Below are 18,820 nucleotides of genomic sequence, written 5' to 3' on the forward strand. Positions count from 1 at the left end.
TAAAAGAAAAATTTAATATTTTGGAGATAGACGATGTGCTTTAGACACATCCTGTTATATGCATACTGTTCATTTCTATAAAATCTGCTAGCATTTGTCTTATAAGTAATTAGATTTTTACTCAGACCTTTTTGATAAAAAAAAAAACCAATGTAAACGGATACACAGGCAAAATCTGTTTTTTTTAAAGTAATTTGTATTCATGCAAAGTAGCCTTTATATCCAACCTATAATGTAGTTAAATTCTACAAAAATCCCCAAAACAGACATTACAACAGATTAACATATAACAACTTATATATTTTATGAAGTCGCATTTTGCTTTGGGAATAGTTTTGTATTTATAATATCAGATGTTGGGGTTTCATTACCACTAGTTCACTTCTCAGATATTAATGTTCAGAGTTTCTGTACATTATTCTCAATCATTACAATTCTAAAATCAAATACAAGATACCAAACAAATGGCAAAAGGGAGAGAATGGAGTTTGCCAGTGATGCTGCCTTGCTTTCAGTGTCCTCTGTACTTTAATCTAGAACATAGATGCAAATATTGGAAAAACGTCCTGCCATTTATTTGCATTTAAACAAACTGGTGATGGTCATTTCAAAGGCTGCCTACTCATTCAGCATTGATGAAAAAGTAGCATTTAGGCTTAGTTAAGATCCAATGTCTGTGGTACCATGATCAAATTCTGTTCGCATTTCGAAGCAAACACTGGCATTTTGCTGGAATAGAGACTCTGCCTTCTATTTTCTCTCAACGCAAACTAATCCGATCTTCAACATGGAATCTGGTAAGCTGAATATCCTACAGTAACTCTTAGTGGCTTAAACTATATTTTAGTTTGGGAGATATGTTGATAAGTTGGGATGCAGTCTATAACATAGGTTACAGTGATTTTCTCAATTAATCCATGTGCAGTACTGAGACTATATTTCTTACATCGTTTAGTTCTTAGAATTGCACTGTACTCTTTATTATTTCACAATATTTGACTGCGATTTTGAAGACTCGAAAGTTAACAAAAGTTCATCTCAAGCTAGGAAAACAGCGCTTAGCATAATTGACAACTTAACTTTAATCAGTTAGTCATGTTGAGGCAGATGAGGCAATGAAACTAATCATAGCCTCTGCATTTCATTCATAAATCTGTGGTCTTTTACATAATACTACTATGGTTTTTGCATGCAATTTCCTATCTCTGAGCTTTTTAAATTGCAAATACGGCAACAGGGATCTGTGCTGCCCAGGAATGTTAATCCAACTGGTTATTAATGCAAACCTATCTGCCTTTTACTTTTAAATGTTCCTCAGGTGTTGCATCCTTTGCATTGCATTGATGAGTCATCTGTGATATTACGCTGTCCTAGATTTAATATGGGTCTATTTCGCACTGATCAAAACTTGCCCGACCTTTTAACTGTGAGAAAAACCCCCATGTAGGCACAAGACATTATCAAAATGTCACCTGTGCAATCTCAAGCAAAAGCATGCCTATGCTTTATTCATGCATGAATCATGTATAGATATTTTCTGATCATGATTTCATGAACCAAGTTTGTACATAAACTTCATATTGGTTTCTTAAAACATAGCCTACATTAATGGAACACAGCTGTTGGTGTTTATTTTTCAGTTTTGTAAACAGCATGCATGGATATTCTGAGACAAATCGATATATATTTATGCGTAAATATCATTTTAAGGACTAAAATGAACTAAATTGTCTTTGAGGAAATCATTTTTAGTCATTTAATGTTTTTTTTTTTTGCTGTTCAGTGTTGAGATATCTCTGATTTTTATAGAGTATTCCAAGCGAGTGTATCAGGGTGTCAGAGTCAAGCACACTGTGAAGGACCTGCTGGCTGAAAAGAGATCACACCAAACCAGTGGACCACGTTTTACTGTAAGTTTAACATTTACTGTGCCTGGCCCTAAAGCTAAACTGAAATTCAGTCTGCATCGTGGTTCCCATGCACTTTTCTTTTTTTATTGCTTGCAAACAGTCAGTTAAAAACAGTTGGTATGGCTATCTGGTAACATTATGCATGGCTTTGCACTTTTATTTGCCCATGGGATTATCGTTGTATTTTAATGATTCTCGCATCTTTGGTCCAAGGTACATGCCTTTTTCAATCTGGCTCTTTTTCTCCATCTCGTGTGGTAATGCAAAGCCCATCAGCAAATACCAAAACATAAGCGATAAGTAGCTAAAAGGAACACAGCAATCACATGTGCATTCACAATGAAGGCAGCAACAATAACCAACAATGGAAATGGTCACGAACACCATGCCACAGCAAGTTAAGCTGCCGTTTTGGTCTGTGGTCTGCCTATGCAAAGTCAGAGTCTCGCACACCTGCCCAGTAATATTGTTCTTCCTGCAGACCACAGACAAGTCTGCCATTGTTGTCCCAGACTGGCTAGAATAAGGCTTTTAGACATCTTGCTGCAGCAGCAACGCCAGCCTTTCATGGTTAAGTCCTCGCTATTGTTTCTCGGTGGAGGCGCTTCTGTTTGCATTGCCATCTTCACTTTGGATTCATTCAGGCAGTATCAGAAAAGAAAGCCCACAAACAAGCACACAAAAACCAGGTTACTTTATGGACAGCAGCACACACGGCAGTAAAAGCGTCATGCATAGGCATGAATAAATATCTGTCCACTGAGGGTTTTTTTTCTTCAAAGTCACAAAAAGTGCTCTGTAAGCACATAGATGTCAGGAAAAAAATTATTTGTTTGAAAACTGCTAACATTTTCTTAAATAGATAGCAATCCTTGATGCAAAGTATTGTAAATTAACAAGTTTGTGTATTGCAATCGTGTCACTTAACAATTGTATGTAAAATGCTAGACAAATCTGTTTTATTTTATTCAGTGTTATCGAGATATCTTTGGTAATCAGTTACATGTTTTGAATGTTACTCAGTGATTAAAATGCACTCGTTTTTTAGGTCCTGTAGAAAAAGAGGAACAAAAGTAGCAGGAAATATGTTTAAATATAGGAGTTGCATTGTGGTCATAGACATAAATCTTTTAAGAGTAAATTGAGCAAATACCGGACAACACAAAAGTGGTTGGAGTTTCAGCTGGCTTTTGTAAAGTCTGTGGCCTTTTAACTAAAAAGGGAGAGACAGACTGGCTACAGGTGTAAACAAAGTTTCAGGTCTAAACTTGACACACTGCAAAGGGAGGCACTTGCCACACTTACTGTACTGAATATAATAGCAACAGTAGAAGAGCTCAACAGCTTGCACGCTTATATTATAATCATGCTGAGCATCAGCCCAAGCTTTTCATAACTACATACTATAAATAAAGCTTTGGGGTATGGGGCCTGGTATTGCTTAATTCTTATTTCATGTATTTCTTCTGTAATGTAATGAGAAGGCTTCTTTATTATGAACCGTTACAATCGTGTGTTTTTTGAAAAATAATCCAATGCTGTAAAAACCCTCTAAACATCATATAAAGAAATTTCTTCAACATTTAAATCAGAATCAAGTTTATTGGCCAAGTGTGTTGACAACATAAATAACACTATACTGTACATTTAGCTTGGACTATACAAGACAATATGGACTATATGAGACAATACAGACAATATGACACAATACAGAAAAAACAGATTCAATAAGAAAAGCAGTAAATAGCACTAAACTGAATAAAATTCTGTCAACAACACAACACTGTCTTTATTAAGACAACTGTAATTCCAGGGACAGTTTGTAAATCTTTATCAATTAATTGACTGGTATTTTTATTCTTGCCACAGTTTATATGTTACAAAATACATACAAATATCTTTGCTTCATAATGGTTGGAAAAGTAATGTTTGGAATTAAAAAAACATAATTTTTCTTCTGACACATAAACTGCATATGGCAACAAATAAATCTATTTGTTAAAATCTACATTTTCCAGCTTAAAGAATCAAATAAAATAGTGGGAGGATGTTTTTATATAAATAGACTTGGCCTAAGAATCTTAACAGATATTGTGACCAAGCAACTTTACAAAAAATCCGGATATAAATATGCAAGAAAGAACTCTTGAGTCCAAACTTCTACTCATTAGAATAACATTTCATATTTCTCTTCTATAACTCTATACTGTATTTAAATAGCGCAAAGTGTCTGAACAGTAAATTAACTATACACAGCATTATATTTGTGATAAAACACTAAGAGGATCCAAACGTGACCCATCGTCTTCTGAATTACACCAGAGAGTTAAATTCTGCAACAATAAATCATTATAGTATATAACTGTAGATGAAGAAATGCAAACTGTGCTGTGTGTTGAAAGGATATCGAGTGTAAGAATTGTGGTTTTGAGCACAGGACAGGCTTTGTGATTACAGCAGCGTTTTCCCCAGCTGTATCGAAAAAGATTTCCATTTAAGACCAGTTACAGCAACAGAAAGTGAGTCACAATTTCAGAAAACAAACATCAAACAATAAGTGCTACTTTGCTTAAACGAATAAATAAATTAATAAATAAATGAATTAATTAACAAATAAATAAAACTGATAGTTGATTTAGCTCTAGTATGTGTTAGCAAAGGAAATTGCCATCCAGTGCTCTGGAAAGAGCATTTGCATTTCACTTTTTTTTTACTCACCACACTAGCATGTTGTCTTGGGTGTTAGCACAAGGTGTATGTGCAATGTGAACTGCAATATGTTGCAGACCACACTGGACCACACATATACTCAAGCAAATCTATTTTGCATTTATAGTGGGTTTTTTTTTTAAGCTGATGTTTTACTGATGTTTTTTCTGTACCTAGGTATTTGTTGAAACTTTAGAAAAGGTCTATCTCAATGTACTAATAGATAGGTGAGGGTTGGCACATTTTTGTACTTGTTTCATACAGTATCTCACAAAAATGAGTGCACCCCTCACACTTCAGCAACCATTTTATTATATATTCTCAAGGGGAAATACTATAGAAAAATTAGATATATTTAAGAGTAGTCAATGTGCAGCTTGTATAGCAGTACAGACAGAAGTGAGTACACCCTGAGGGAACATTCAAAACTGTCTCCAAAGTGCCAATATTTTGTGTGAGCACCATTGTTTTCTAGCACTGCCTTAATCTTCCTGGGCATGGAATTCACCAGAGCTGCACAGGTTCTTGCTGGGATCTTCTTCCATTCCTTCATAATGACATCATGGAGCTGCTGGATGTTAGACACATGGTGCTTCTCCACTCTCCGCTTGAGATACTTGGCGACTCCATCACCTTCAGCAAGGCAGTTGCCATCGTGGTTGTGTGTTCGGGGTCATTTTCATGTTGAAAAACTACCAGTCTGCCCAGTTTCTAAAGGAGGGGCATCATGTTCTGCTTCAGAATGTGACAGTAGATTTTATAATCCATGTTTCCATCAACGAACCCCAGCTCCTTAGTACCAGCAGCACTCATGCAGCCCCAGACCATAATGCTACCACCACCGTGCTTGAATGTAGGCAAGGCACAATTTTCTTGGTGCTCCTCACCAGGTCTCACCACACATGCTGGACACCATCTGAGCCAAACAAGTTTATCTTAGTCTCATGAGATCACAGAACAGTTCAAGTAATTCATGCTCTTGGACAGGTCATCTTCAGCAAACTGTTTGTTTGGCTTTTTGTGAGCCAGCTTTAGAAGAGAATTCTATCTGGGATGACAGCCTTGCAATCCAACTTGTTGCAGTATGCAGGGTTTGGTCTGAGCACTGACAAGTGGACCTTCTGCATCTAAAGCAATGCTGCAGCACTTATGAGTCTGTTTTTTGCAGATTCTGCACCCGATAGACAGCACGAGGACTCTACTTCTTTGATTGACCCTTGCGAGTCCTATTTCGAGTGGAAACCTGTCTTGGAAAACCTCTCTATAACTCTGGCCTCAGTAACTCAGTTTCAGGGTGTTACGGATCTTCTTACAGCTGGGGCCATCTTTGTGTAGAGCAACAATTCTAATTCTCAAATCTTCAGAGAGTCTTTACCATAAAGTGCCATGTTTAAAATCCAGTGGTCAGTATGAGAGAATTGAACTCAAAGCACCCAATTTTAACTGCTCTAATGAAAGAGACACACATTTGTATGGTCCTGTCAAGCAGACAAAAACATGAACGTGATGAATAGGACATGTGGCTACACAGCGTACAGCTGTTATCACTTAGGGTGTACTCACTTTGTTGCCAGTTATTTAGACAATAATGGCTTTCTAGATGACAGGAAATCTGTACTGCTTTACAAGCTGCACATTGACTACTCTAAAAATATATCCAAGTTTCATTTCTATTATATTGTCTCTTAAGGAGATATACTACAATGATTGCTGAAATGTGAGGGGTGTACTCACTTTTGTGAGGTACTGTATATACTGTATATTTGCAGTTAGGGCTGTCAAGCGATTAAAATATTTAAAAACGAATTACTACATGATTGTCATGAGTTCATTCGGACAAATGTGAATGCTTTATGCAAATATATTTTTTATTATTAGTAAAACCCTACTCAACATAGAGCATGAAGACAGAAAGTTTATTATTTTTTATATCTGAGTAGAGAAAGGAGGTCGTGAATAAATTTGTGTTGCATTGAAGGTTTTAATTTTGCCCCTTTTATATTTATTAATGTATATTTTAAGTAAAAATGATCAAATAGAAATTTGGGCTGCATTAATCGTGCGTTAACAAAATTAGTGCCATTAAAATGAATTTGTGTTAACCTATATATATATATATATATATATATATATATATATATATATATATATATATATATATATATATATATATATATATACCAGCCATCTTATGTAGTATTAATAAGTATGTAATAAAGCAACTAAAGGAAATAAGAAAATGCAGTGTTTCGGAACCCTGAAAAGCTCTTGCACTGTAAATTAAAACCAAAGTCACGACGATGTCAGCATTACGATGCTTCACCACACAAACACATACACATGCACTCACGCACACACACGCGCGCGCAAAACAAACCTGTAATATTGATGGCACTTTGAGCTGTAAATACACCCTGCTGGTTTTTGTACCTCTTTTTAACTCAGAATGGCCTCAGGTGTTGACTGACACAGCATGCACAGGTGCAAGGATGTTTTAAAAGATTTACCTGGCCTCACTTTTCCAGTTGATGAGCTCTCAGGGTGAAAACTACATTTTTATTTTCTGTTTGCACCTGAATCCAATTACACTCATAATGGCTCATTTGTCAATAGTTTTTTTTTTATTGTTATTACTGGAAACGACACTTCTGATGAAAGGTGTGGGTATGACATGCAACGTTTCCAACTCAACGTTAAAACCAACAGCGCATTTTATTTCATGTATACGGTTTGTCTTCTCTCTGCAAAGTGACATTTTTGTATTTTGGGAACAATAATAACTACTCATCGTGCAAGTTGCTGGGTTTTTATCCAGTAATCAGTTCATGATTCGAATGTCATTGTGACATGAATGCTCTATTTAATCACACTGTTCTAGAATCCATTTATACTTTGCTCTGTCTATTATGTCACTGTGTCTAATAATCCTCAGAAGCAAATGTTCAGTTTTTGTATAAAAGCCCTATTGCCTGTCACTCAAGTGAATTGTATGAACTGTATTGTGAAGGTTGAGCCGGATATATGGGGGAGGGACAACCTCTGATAAGTAAACACTAGGCCGAGAGGTTTTACTCACTTTTTTTACTCAGTAGGGCCTCATTAAAGTTTTTTGGTGTTTGTGAAAAAAGTTGAGAAGAAAAACTAAATAAATGAAGGCATAGTATTGTTAAAGAACACTGAACACATGAGAACAACGAGATCAATATTTCCCTTATATCTTGTTATCAAAGGGTTGATCAATTCTTTCTTTTTATCTTTATGTGTTTGGTTATTTGTCTTTACCTAAGACTAATGTTTTAAGGTTTGTTAAGTCATTTCTTCTTAGAATTTGTATATTGCTTGCCATGCAAACTGACAGACATAGTACACACGTACGTACAGTATAAAGGTCAAATCTAGAACCTTTAAGGGTGCTTTAGCTCTCCCACTACTGGAAATCTTAATTGTTCTGTGTAGAAACCTATAACAAAAAGATATCCTATTAGAATTTTTTTTTATTAATTAATTATTATAATTTTTTTTTAAGAAGAGATGTATAACATAAAACAGGAACACAAAGTGATGCTATGTTTAATTATTACATGCACCATATTTTATCCAATCTACCAAGACTTCCACCTTATTACTTTTTCCTCAAGCACCTTTTGGGCACAGAAAGCTACAAGCCCAGAAACCTGTTTTTCATACCCTGCCTCCAGAGATGCACTAAACTATAGATAGGCAACATGGACTTGAAGTCTTGTGATGGGCAAATGACATTCAAATCCAGGCCTCAAAATTTGCTTGCCCTCCAGCCAGGGTTACGTTGATATCGACCCTTTCATGTTTGTAATATGCAAATAATCGAGAACCTCCATCGCATCAGTATTGTAGGCTGTGTGCTGCTTCGTCCACGTTTGAAATGCTAAGATGATTTCCATGAGGACTTCATGTGTTTACTTTTATACAAGTTATTGTTTTGCTTAGTTTGTTCTGCATCACAGGCTGTGCAAAGAAAAACCTAAATGAGAGCTGCAAAGCTCTTATTAATGGGTAATGTAAATGTAGCTCATTTATAAAAAGCTATACATTTTTTAAAGCATTGTAAGTTGTATTAAGCAATAGCACAAGTTTTTGTTATTATTATGCTTTTTTATAATTTAACACGAATGGACTGCCGAGATATACATAAAAGAAATTAAAAAAAAAAAACGCATGCACATGAACAAAATAAGTTTTTTATGCCAAACTAAAAGAGGTAGAAGTGCGAAAGCAGAAAAAGAGCAACCAATGGACAAGATCAACATGTAAAATAATAATAGGTATCAAAACCACCATTCAAACTCAGCCTTTTTCAGTCGTAGCAGACTGCTCCACCCAATGCACACTAACAACAAATAACAGGGTAAAAAGAGAACACTTCTATTATAAACTAAAGCGACCTGAAGGCATTGAAAATTGCACAAAACACATAAAGAGCCACACTTACAATATCCTACACCAAGAGATGAGCCCATGCCTCCAAAATAATTAGCAGATGAGTATTTTACTTTTTACTGTCCCTATTCTTCAAGATTACACACCTTTACCTCCTAAAATTGTAGACTTAGTGGTATTTTAGTCCTACAAGAGGATCAGTGTAATGTCAGTCATACACATATTCCATTTACATAAAGCAGTGCATTTGAGATTTAGATTTCTACTTTATCTCTGTTTTTAGGGGGTGTCTGCTCAGAGCCCACTCGTCCAAATGGCAGGTGAGTAGCATTTTTTATGATTAATACAAATTCAAACGTTTTTTTTCTCAAACCTTAAAGCTATTTTGGCATTTTCTTTTTATTATTATTTTTAGCTATAAGTCCAACTGTATCTTGCTTAGACTCCCATTGGTTTTATGAAAAATGTTTACTGCAAGTAACAACTAAGAATTTTTTTTTTTTTTCGTAAAATGCAGATAACAATAACTTTTATGTCTAAATTTAACGTCTTGAAATTCATTTTAGATGGAAGTTGTTTGAAATTCAGTTAAACAAATAACAAGATATTTAAACTTATAGATTTTGGCTAATGTTAAGGTTGTATTATTGAAACAATAACAACAATCACATGACCCAAACAACTCATACTTAATGTTAACAATGTTGACAAATTCTGAACTTTATCCCTATTAAGCAATCATGTGAAATGTACTAGTATACGGTAAAATAAGGAGACTACTCACATCATTTTACAGTACACTAAGTTTTTGGTCTTACAATGAAATGAGTGTCATTACTATTATTCTTCTTCTTATTATTTCTTGATTCATGCTCATTCACATTGTGTTCAGGTTCCCATACACTGCCTGGATACTATAGCATGAGAAGGCCATTTTTTTCTGATGCTGAGTTTTGCCCTTCGAGCAAACAGTTCTCAACAGACATTTACTCTTCAGCACTGACCGGGAAGTCCTTCTCCTGTGATACTACACCAATGTCTACTTACTCATCCCTAATCGATAGTTATTACCCAGAGTCTTTCAGTGACTACCGCAGTGCTGCTCACTCTGGGGGAGGAAGTTCTATCTTCTCATCCAGTGCTTTGGCCACTCGACTAACCCCATTTCCTGGAGACGCCTCTCACTTTATGCTGGTAAGGCTATTAGTGAGGTAAATGTAGTAATGAAAAATCTTCATTAAAGTAATGAAAAAAATCACAACACGCTTAATATAATATTGATATGGCCAAGTCAAGAGTGCATTCATTGCATATTTTGATAGAAATGTCCGGGTTTCGTCAGACTCATGATGCTGGTGATATAATCCTAATTTCTAATCCTATTTTCTCATTTATGTACACAATTCCATGTAAAACAACTGTTATTTGGCATTCCTAAAGCAAAGATATGTAATCAGCCTGGTACCACAGGCTAAACTGTCATGTTAATCTCTGATAAGATCATTGGCATTCTCCAATCTGAGGATTAACACACAGCCAGGAATCTGAGTCTTGTTTTTGTTTATGTGTACAGAGGGATTCCTGGGAGCAGGCCGGGATGGAGCCAGCTGAGGGATTGTGTGGGAACGGTTTGGCCCCCACGTCTGTGGAGCCGTCCAGCCCCAGCCAATTCCGCTCGTCCTCCAGGAGCTCCAGCCTGGGCTCATCGCAGTTTTACTCCCTACACACTCTGGATGATGTGCCATATCACTCTTCTTTCCAGCTTCCTACCAGCTTCCCCACATATAGTGAACATGTAGCCAAACTGCCAGCCCTGTCCATGGAGGACACTGAGAATGCCCCATCAGCCCTGAATGACATGTTGCCATGGGTCAAAGAAGATGCCACTGGAGCTTGGTCACACTGTGAAATTAGGAGAACTTTCTGATGCAGAGCATTTGAATTGCAAACTTGGCAAAAGCACGTTGAATATAGGAGAAACAAAGGACAGCCCTTTTTTAACTTAAAAAAAAAAAGAAGAAAAGGAGCTATAAATAATAGCTGTGGTGGATTGGCTTCAAATAAATAAACACACATAAATGTACAATTAAATATTATGACCTATTAGGATTTTTCAAGAAATTCAACCTCCTTAGAAAGGGGAAAACATGAAACTCAACAGGATAAGACATCTTACTAAGAATAGCAGAGAGACGCAGGGCATTCCTTTTCAGCTTTCTTCTTTTATTTTAATTTAATATAATATTCTATTTATATATTTCACTGATATTTTGCATATCTATTAAAATATCTAAACACTACTGTAATGTATCTTTTTAAACAAGCAAAAAAAAAAAAAGTTTAATGAAATACACACCACCTGCTTCGTAAAGTGATGTTCTGTTTATCGTATATGTTTTAAATGATTGTATGATTTTGAAAATATAATTCATTTTATATAGTTTACTTTCAAACGAGGTTCATCAAGGAGTTTTCGGTGATGTCATGTCAGGAATGTCTATGTGATAAATAAACTGTAAGCAGAACATTTGCATTTTTTTCTCTGTTGTATTGCTTTTTGTTTTACATAAACCTTTTCTTGGACTTTTGGTTATTTCGAATTGTTAGCACGTGTTTGAAATCTTAGGCGAGACTTTGCTGGTGTATAAAGTATTAGACTTAAATACTTCTTTGGAAACTTTTGAATTTGCAGAAAAGCTGTGTTGTTCTAAATGGCCACAATATTTATAGTTAATAAATCGATCATACTCTCATACTTAGAGGATCTGCCCAATGTAACTGCATTGGTTTCAACTTGAAAAGCTACAGATGATTCATTAGGCTATGCTTATGTGAATCTGGCAGAAGTAATATGCCTCTCAGTCCTTGCAATTTCTTTACTATATCCTGACTTTCTGTTAGCTTTCTTTGGTACACTTAGTACTATAACGCTGATTTGCTTTTCTTCAGCAACATTAATGATATTAAGTATAACAGTTGGAAATGCTCTCTGGTTTTTGGACAAACTATCAATGAAAAGGATTTCAAAAGCAAAACTAAAATGTTAGAGATGTTTCACGAAGGAGAATGGATCAGCAGTAAAGCTCATTTTGTGCTGTAATCACAGTCACAGTGTTCATGGTCTTTGTCCTGCTCTTGGCCAGCTGTTCACATTTCGGACCACGTGGTGGCGACAGGAGGGAAGAACCCATCCGGACCAGCCAAAGCATTAATACACGCACAAACCCTATAAAAACTCTTAAATATTGTTGGATATTTTTATAATGATAATTATGTATGCTCAGTTTCATTGGTAAACATTTGAAGTAGGCAGAACTGAGTAGTTAAAGTCCAAACGACACTAAGAAAAGGAAAAAAGACAGAAAAAGAAAGAAAAAAGAAAGAATAACGTCTACATAATATACGTGAATCACGTCCACATAATATATATACACATATAAACTAATTATATGGTGCTTAAATGTCTGGCATCTCCAAAATTGCCTTATGATAAACTAAATGACTGCTGACAGTTACTATAATTAATGATCAAATATCAATCTCACATCTCAAATAAAAGAAGAATGCAAAAATTATACATATATCACCTAAACAACTGTTTTAGAAACTTTTTTTTTATTAGAAATGATTATTTTGTAGACATTTGATTTTGACACGTTTGGACAAATCCTAAATTGATGCATAATTTATTAATATCTTAATATCTGGATAATATTAATACTATATAGTATGGTGCCTATAGTAAACATTGCATGCTAATTGATTAGGAAAGAAATATTGTAAAGAAAAAAAGGTGAAATTCGCAAATTTACATTGACAAAATTCTTAATAGGAAGTAATAAATAAATTGTTTAAAAAATATATTTTCCTAACATAGTATTATCACTATAGAAACATCAACATCAACATCAACCTTTGATTTAAGGTGCTTTCATATACATGATACTGATACAGCAAACAGCTTCCTCTAAAGGCAGCTCTTGCACAAAATATCAGATTCCAAATGATTAAAAATCAATTTCAGGCTCCTTCTAATCTTCATAAAAAAATCATACACATCCCACAAGTGTTCCCATGTGAAGTGTGTGTCAGAGAGCACCATCTCCCCATGCTCTGATGGTCAAAATGGCTGCCACTATATGCCACGCCCACCATGCCTACATTTCTGGCAAAGTGGTTTACTGTCAAGCCTCATAACATTATAATTTCTTATTTATTTATATAGTTATGCACTGTAGGATGTGTGTATGGTGCTGTGTGTTGTTTGGAATGACATTTGCTCGCTCAGTGATGTTGTAAAGTGCAAAGAGAGCTCTAGAGCCAACCTCCTGGCATCATTATCAAAAGGGTGATAAAATGTCAAAAATATATTTTGGTTTTTGTGTCAAAGTGTGAATTAGTGCAATATTCTATTAAAGGAAGTGCTCTTACATGCGCTCTGATAGCGAATATCGCAAAGATATAAGTATTTTTGCGAAGTCTTTGAATATTCAAATTGAAAGTATCGCGCAATCAAATCATTGTCAAATCATTGAGTTCTTAGGACTTTAAATACCTGGCTTGACTGTAGAAATAGTCAAACTAATGCTTCCCTGCCTATATTACTGCATGATTGTACATAGTGAGAGTGTTGTGAAGGTGATTGATTGAGACTTTGTGACAATTTTATCAATATTTCGTTCTTGCCCATATAATAGAGCCAAGAACAGGCGCTTGGGGTGTTTCACTGGGTCCTGCTCTTCTTCACGCCAATAATGTCTGGTGAGTCGATGTACTTTTTTTTTTTCTTTCTTCTCATTTTATTCTTTCTCCTTTTGGAACCTGGAAAAAAACAAATACAAGAGATGGATTAAAAAAATGGGTTTACAACAAATTATTTAATCAAACGGTTAAAAAAAAAAAAAGCATGACCAAGAAGCTCGTGCATGCTCAAACCAGGAGTATTAGAAATTGATTTTCCACAAAAAACAAAAAGAGCTTTTTTCTTCTACCTGTGTTAGAAACTTTAATGCACTTTGATTCAATAACAGTAAGCAGACCACGTGTTGTGCTCATGCGCATGATTTGCTTTTAGACATCTCATATTTCTGTATTCCGATTTATGGGCGCATTTTATGATTTCAAGTGGATGTAGTGTAGGCTACTCGTTTAATATGATATTTGATTTAGTGTGTTAAATATGCATCTTGCCCAAGGGTTTTTTTTTTTCTCCCTCTGAATAACGGCCAGGTTTTTTTTTTTTTTTTACTCTTCTATCTGAGCGCAGACTAATCAGAATATTTTTCCAATGCGATTTGAGGTGTCGGTATAAGTGATATGAATAGTTATATGAGAGTAAGTGTGAGTGTGCGCTGAACTGTCGCAATCTTATCAGCATCAGTGCCAGTTTCACCTCTGCTGCCTCTATCAGCTCCGCCATAGCGTGGCGTTGTTTTTTATCTTAGCCTTTTTCCTTCTCTTCTTGTATAGGAACTTTTGGACATATTTGAAAGTTTTTCACGAAGACGCCCACTCACTAACTATCAACTACATCACCATTTTTTTAAAAAAATGTCTTGATCGTGTTATGGATCATTTGTGATCATTTTAGGCAACCGATTTCGACATGTTATTATGATTTTTTAGGATTTTTGTTTCTACCTTTGCCAATGTTTTCTAGATTCAAGATGTTTATTCATAAATTCGCATTTCTATTCTCAGCATCCTATCAATCGTGATGATCCGAGATCAGAGGATTTCTGTTTTATTTCTACACCATGCAAGAACACACTTCACTCCGAACACACACACACACACACACACAAAAACGCACAAAGAAGCTCCGTTTTACGCAGCCGCACAGATTTTTTTTCTAAAGTTTGCTCTTGATTTCTTTCCGACAATATAAATGTATATAGCTTCTTACCGTGCAGAGTATTTTTGGATGAGATTTTACACACACACACACGCCGATTGCGATTATTCTCACACTCCATAGTACACGCGGGATTTAGTTGTGTTTCCTGAGTGGGTGCGGTGCTTTTCCCTGCACTTAACGTGTCTCTGCATACCATAGTATCTGCATACGCCACTAGTCCCAGCAGGGTGCTGGAAGTTTTTTTTTTTTTTAAAGAAATGCTGATTTTTCTGCAGATTTCAGCAGATTAAGGTCTTATCAAATAAAAATGCACTATTCCCAGATGAGTTTTTGATTAAAATTATAAGACTAATATCACACCTTTGCATGTGCGCCTATTGTAATGCGCAGCGTAGAAACCATTTACCTGGCGCCCTTTGCCACAAAGAACCATTGAATGACAATTGCGCAACTATGTAAATAGGTTTCTTTTTTTTTTTTTAATCAAAGATAAGGTTGATACTTTTCTTTTACAAATCATTCAACCGAGTTACTTAAACAAGAATCTAGCATGTGGGGACAAAACATGTATTATTTCTAAATGAATGAAGAAATAATTTGTGATATGCATGGTATATACATTCATCATATGCATTTTATCTTCACCCCCCCAGACAAACCTAAGGTGTACCAGGGTGTGCGGGTGAAGACCACCGTCAAGGAGTTGCTTCAGAAGCGCAGGGCGCTTCAAGCAGCAGAGTCGAGAGTAAGAACTGTTTTTTTTTTCTTTAAAGCACAAATCATACAGGATTTTCTCATGCGAATCAGAGTCAGGGTGTTTAATCAGTAGCTAACTGTTCCAATGTTCGACATGGCCACACCTGCTATTGTACATTATGAGGAGGTCTGATGAGTGAGCAAACATTGTTGGTAGATATTTGCACTGGAATAGACATAACATATGACATGTTTAAAAAAAAAAGCCATAGAGAATAAATGCTGAGTGCTAATCTCTCTCTCTTTCTCTCTCTCTCTCCCTCACTCCCTCTCTCTCTCCACCCCGCCCCTCCCTCCCCAAAGAAAACACAAGCTGTGACGACTCAAGACGTGTGTTCTACACCAGTAACTGGTAAGTTCATCAAGGTTATCCTCAATTACACACTTATGCAGACTGTAAAAAAAAAAAAAAAAAAAAAAAAATCTTCCATTGTAAGAATGCATACAAAAGTGACATCCTTGCTGCAAAGAAACCTATGCTACTATATAACGGCCAGAGTGTGTCCATTAATCATTCAATTATCACTTAAGGCAATTTCTATTCCTAGTAACTCATGGAACTAATAAATATACATAGATGTGAGTTACACACCGGTTTTGTCTTTTGGTAAATGGTGGCAGTCCTCGGTTGTACAGAATAGATAAAAAAAAAAAAGAAAAAAAAAAAATTAAAGAAAAGAAAGAACATGGATGAGCCAGCCTGTAGTAGGGTGCAGCACCATCACTCAAAGCAAGTCTTCTCAAGCTATTTAGATAGATTCCCACTTACAAACTCCAAAATGAAACCATTCGGTCGTCATGCAGAACAGTTGGGGGGAGAAAAAGGACACCATACAGTATGGAAGATGCCTTAAAAATGTGAAAGGACTCCTTTTATAAACTTCTATTCAAATGTGATTTAGCTGTTGGCTGTTCCACTCGTGACATCATCTCAAGCCTTTACATGCCCAATTTAAATACCCTGCTGTGCTTATGTAGTATTTTGCTCTCTCCCATCTTTATTTTCCAGCTGCCCACCTCGATATCATCAGCGGGAGCTCGTCGCAGGATGCTTATTTCCAACCCCGGGAGTTTGCAGCGAGCGTGCATATGCCCATGGAGGACATGTTTGATGATCAGATGCTGATGAACATGATCCCTGCAGAGAACTTCAGCTCGAGTGCTGCGCTGTGTGCGACCGCTCCTGCGCAGTGGTCGCACGGATACTTCCCTTCATGCACGGATTATTACACTAACAGCTTAGTATGTATTATTTCTACACCTGCTAACCAAAATATATAGGTTTCTTCTGCCTTGCCCTGGAATTTTTTTTTTTTTCATTTTTAAAGGCACCATGGATTGTCATTTTTCTTTTCTAAATATTACAGGAAAAAAAAATTATCAGGGTTTACACTTGATAATCTTATTGAATTTGTTTAGAAAGCTCTCATTAATATGAAGAAAAACTGCTTTAAAGTGGAAGAGACCAACAAAAACCACAGCAAATTGATTTTCTTCATTCAGCTAGGATTTTCTCTATTTAAAAAAAAACTGTGTTAAATAAATAAAAATAACACAGCTAAATAAGTTCAACTGGACAAAATGCTTACTGCAAGAGTACAATGGGTATTGTGAGAATTATTTCAGCATAGTGTGTGTGTCTGTCTGGGAAAATTAAAGTGTGTACAAAAGTTCATTCATCTGACCAGGGTATAAACACTTATTCAGATTGCCAAAAGTACATTAAAATGGCAGTTCAAAAACTTTACAAGGTAATTATACGGTGCATATTAAATGTTATTAGTCAGCACTGTGAACTTATAAAAAAATACTGCAATTATTTCGTGATAATTTCACTTGGCAGGTGATATAAGCACTGTTTAGGCGTTATTGCAGCACTTTTAAGTGCTGGTCTAACAATGTAGGTGTTATTTATCATTGGATGTTCGTCTAGTGTTGTAGGTGTTCATTAGTGTGCATTCGTTTGTGTGTGTGTGTGTGTGTGTGTGTGTGTGTGTGTGTGTGTGTGTGTTTAGACAAAAGTCTTGTAACGCTTCATTTTTTTTTTTTTTCTTCCAGGCTTCCAGTTCACCAACACACTCATTCAGCCTTCCCAGTCCGTGCGATTATAACAGCTACACCCCACCCGAGTCTCACTCCTCGTCCTCCTCCTGCTACAGCTCTCCGACTCGCATGGACATGAGCTCCAGCTTTACCTTAGAAAATTATCACTATCAGCATTGCACGGTGCAGCACTGCTTTTGCCTGTCGCACTGGCCCGGTCTGCAGGATGGCACCATGGCACCAGACTACACACCCCCTCACTACAGCCCCTCAGACTGTTTTTACCAAGCTCTCGAAGAGGAAGCTTACTGTAGAAGAGATTCCTCCGGCTCAGAGCTGTGTTACTTATAAGAGCACTTTGAAGCATTGTTTGTACAGCGCCAGAAAGCATTTCAATATTTTATTTTTCGTTTTGATAACTCATTAAAAAAAAAAAAAAAAAAATACATAAAATTGGTCATGTATTGCTTGCTATTGTCATAACCTACAGGCTCTAGCAAAGACTACGTTTTCACTTTCATTGAATCTTTGTTAAAATGCTGGTCAGTATCGATGACGAACAAACTGTTCATTTATTATTAATATTATTAATATTATTATAATATTTTGTTTTCTCGTTTGTTTGTTTGTTGTTTTTTTTACAATAAAATGTTATTTTTTGTAATCCCGTGATGTCATCTTTAACAGTTCTCACATAAAATACAAGAGAGAGAGAGAGAGAGAGAGAGAGAGAGAGAGAGAGAAAGAGAGAGAGAGATTTATTAAAAAAACATTCTAATATAAAAATGAGCTTTAATTATGAGCTGACAAAGTTTCTAGTCATTGGAATGATCATTTTCCAAATAACCCACAAGAAAGCTATTTTTAATAGGGAATAGTGTCTTTATATGCCACTTTAAAAGAAAATGATATGACTAATAATGCAAAAATGTTATAATACGAAAATAAATAAATAAATAAAATAAAAACAAAATATATAAATGTAACGTGTTATATAACAACATTGTTTTATCTTTTAGTGAGGAAAGGAAACCATAATTCTGAAAATGCAAAATGCATTTCTATATTTCATTCAAACCAAATTCAACAGAAAACTTTTATTCGTTTTCCATTTTGTTCCATTTGATTT

General features: G+C 35.7%; 2 protein-coding genes and 1 long non-coding RNA gene across 4 annotated transcripts; 2 read left to right on the plus strand and 1 right to left on the minus strand.

The window, feature by feature from the left end:
- The first annotated feature begins 646 nt into the window (after positions 1–646).
- On the plus strand, positions 647–11,568 carry si:ch211-213d14.1 (uncharacterized protein C11orf53 homolog). Its single transcript, XM_046863213.1, has 5 exons — positions 647–797; positions 1,810–1,910; positions 9,319–9,355; positions 9,928–10,229; positions 10,609–11,568. The coding sequence occupies exons 1-5, from the start codon at positions 788–790 to the stop codon at positions 10,960–10,962; spliced, it is 804 nt and encodes a 267-aa protein (XP_046719169.1). The 5' UTR covers positions 647–787; the 3' UTR covers positions 10,963–11,568.
- Positions 11,569–12,631: 1,063 nt separating this feature from the next.
- LOC124394084 lies at positions 12,632–15,170 on the minus strand. The gene is made up of 2 exons (XR_006927426.1): positions 14,941–15,170; positions 12,632–13,856 (listed from the first exon to the last, which is right to left on the minus strand). It is a non-coding gene; the product is annotated as an uncharacterized LOC124394084 (long non-coding RNA).
- linc.pou2af1 (lnc RNA pou2af1) lies at positions 12,688–18,355 on the plus strand. 2 transcript variants are annotated; one of them, XM_046862136.1, is made up of 5 exons: positions 12,688–13,796; positions 15,546–15,637; positions 15,952–16,000; positions 16,658–16,890; positions 17,707–18,355. In XM_046862136.1, the coding sequence occupies exons 1-5, from the start codon at positions 13,790–13,792 to the stop codon at positions 18,040–18,042; spliced, it is 717 nt and encodes a 238-aa protein (XP_046718092.1). In that variant the 5' UTR covers positions 12,688–13,789; the 3' UTR covers positions 18,043–18,355. The 2 variants fall into 2 exon arrangements, with proteins under 2 accessions (XP_046718092.1, XP_046718091.1); XM_046862135.1 differs by lacking the exon at positions 12,688–13,796 and adding an exon at positions 15,314–15,347.
- Positions 18,356–18,820: the final 465 nt, after the last annotated feature.

The sequence above is a fragment of the Silurus meridionalis genome, chromosome 12 (assembly GCF_014805685.1).
Source record: "Silurus meridionalis isolate SWU-2019-XX chromosome 12, ASM1480568v1, whole genome shotgun sequence".
Lineage (NCBI taxonomy): Eukaryota > Metazoa > Chordata > Actinopteri > Siluriformes > Siluridae > Silurus > Silurus meridionalis.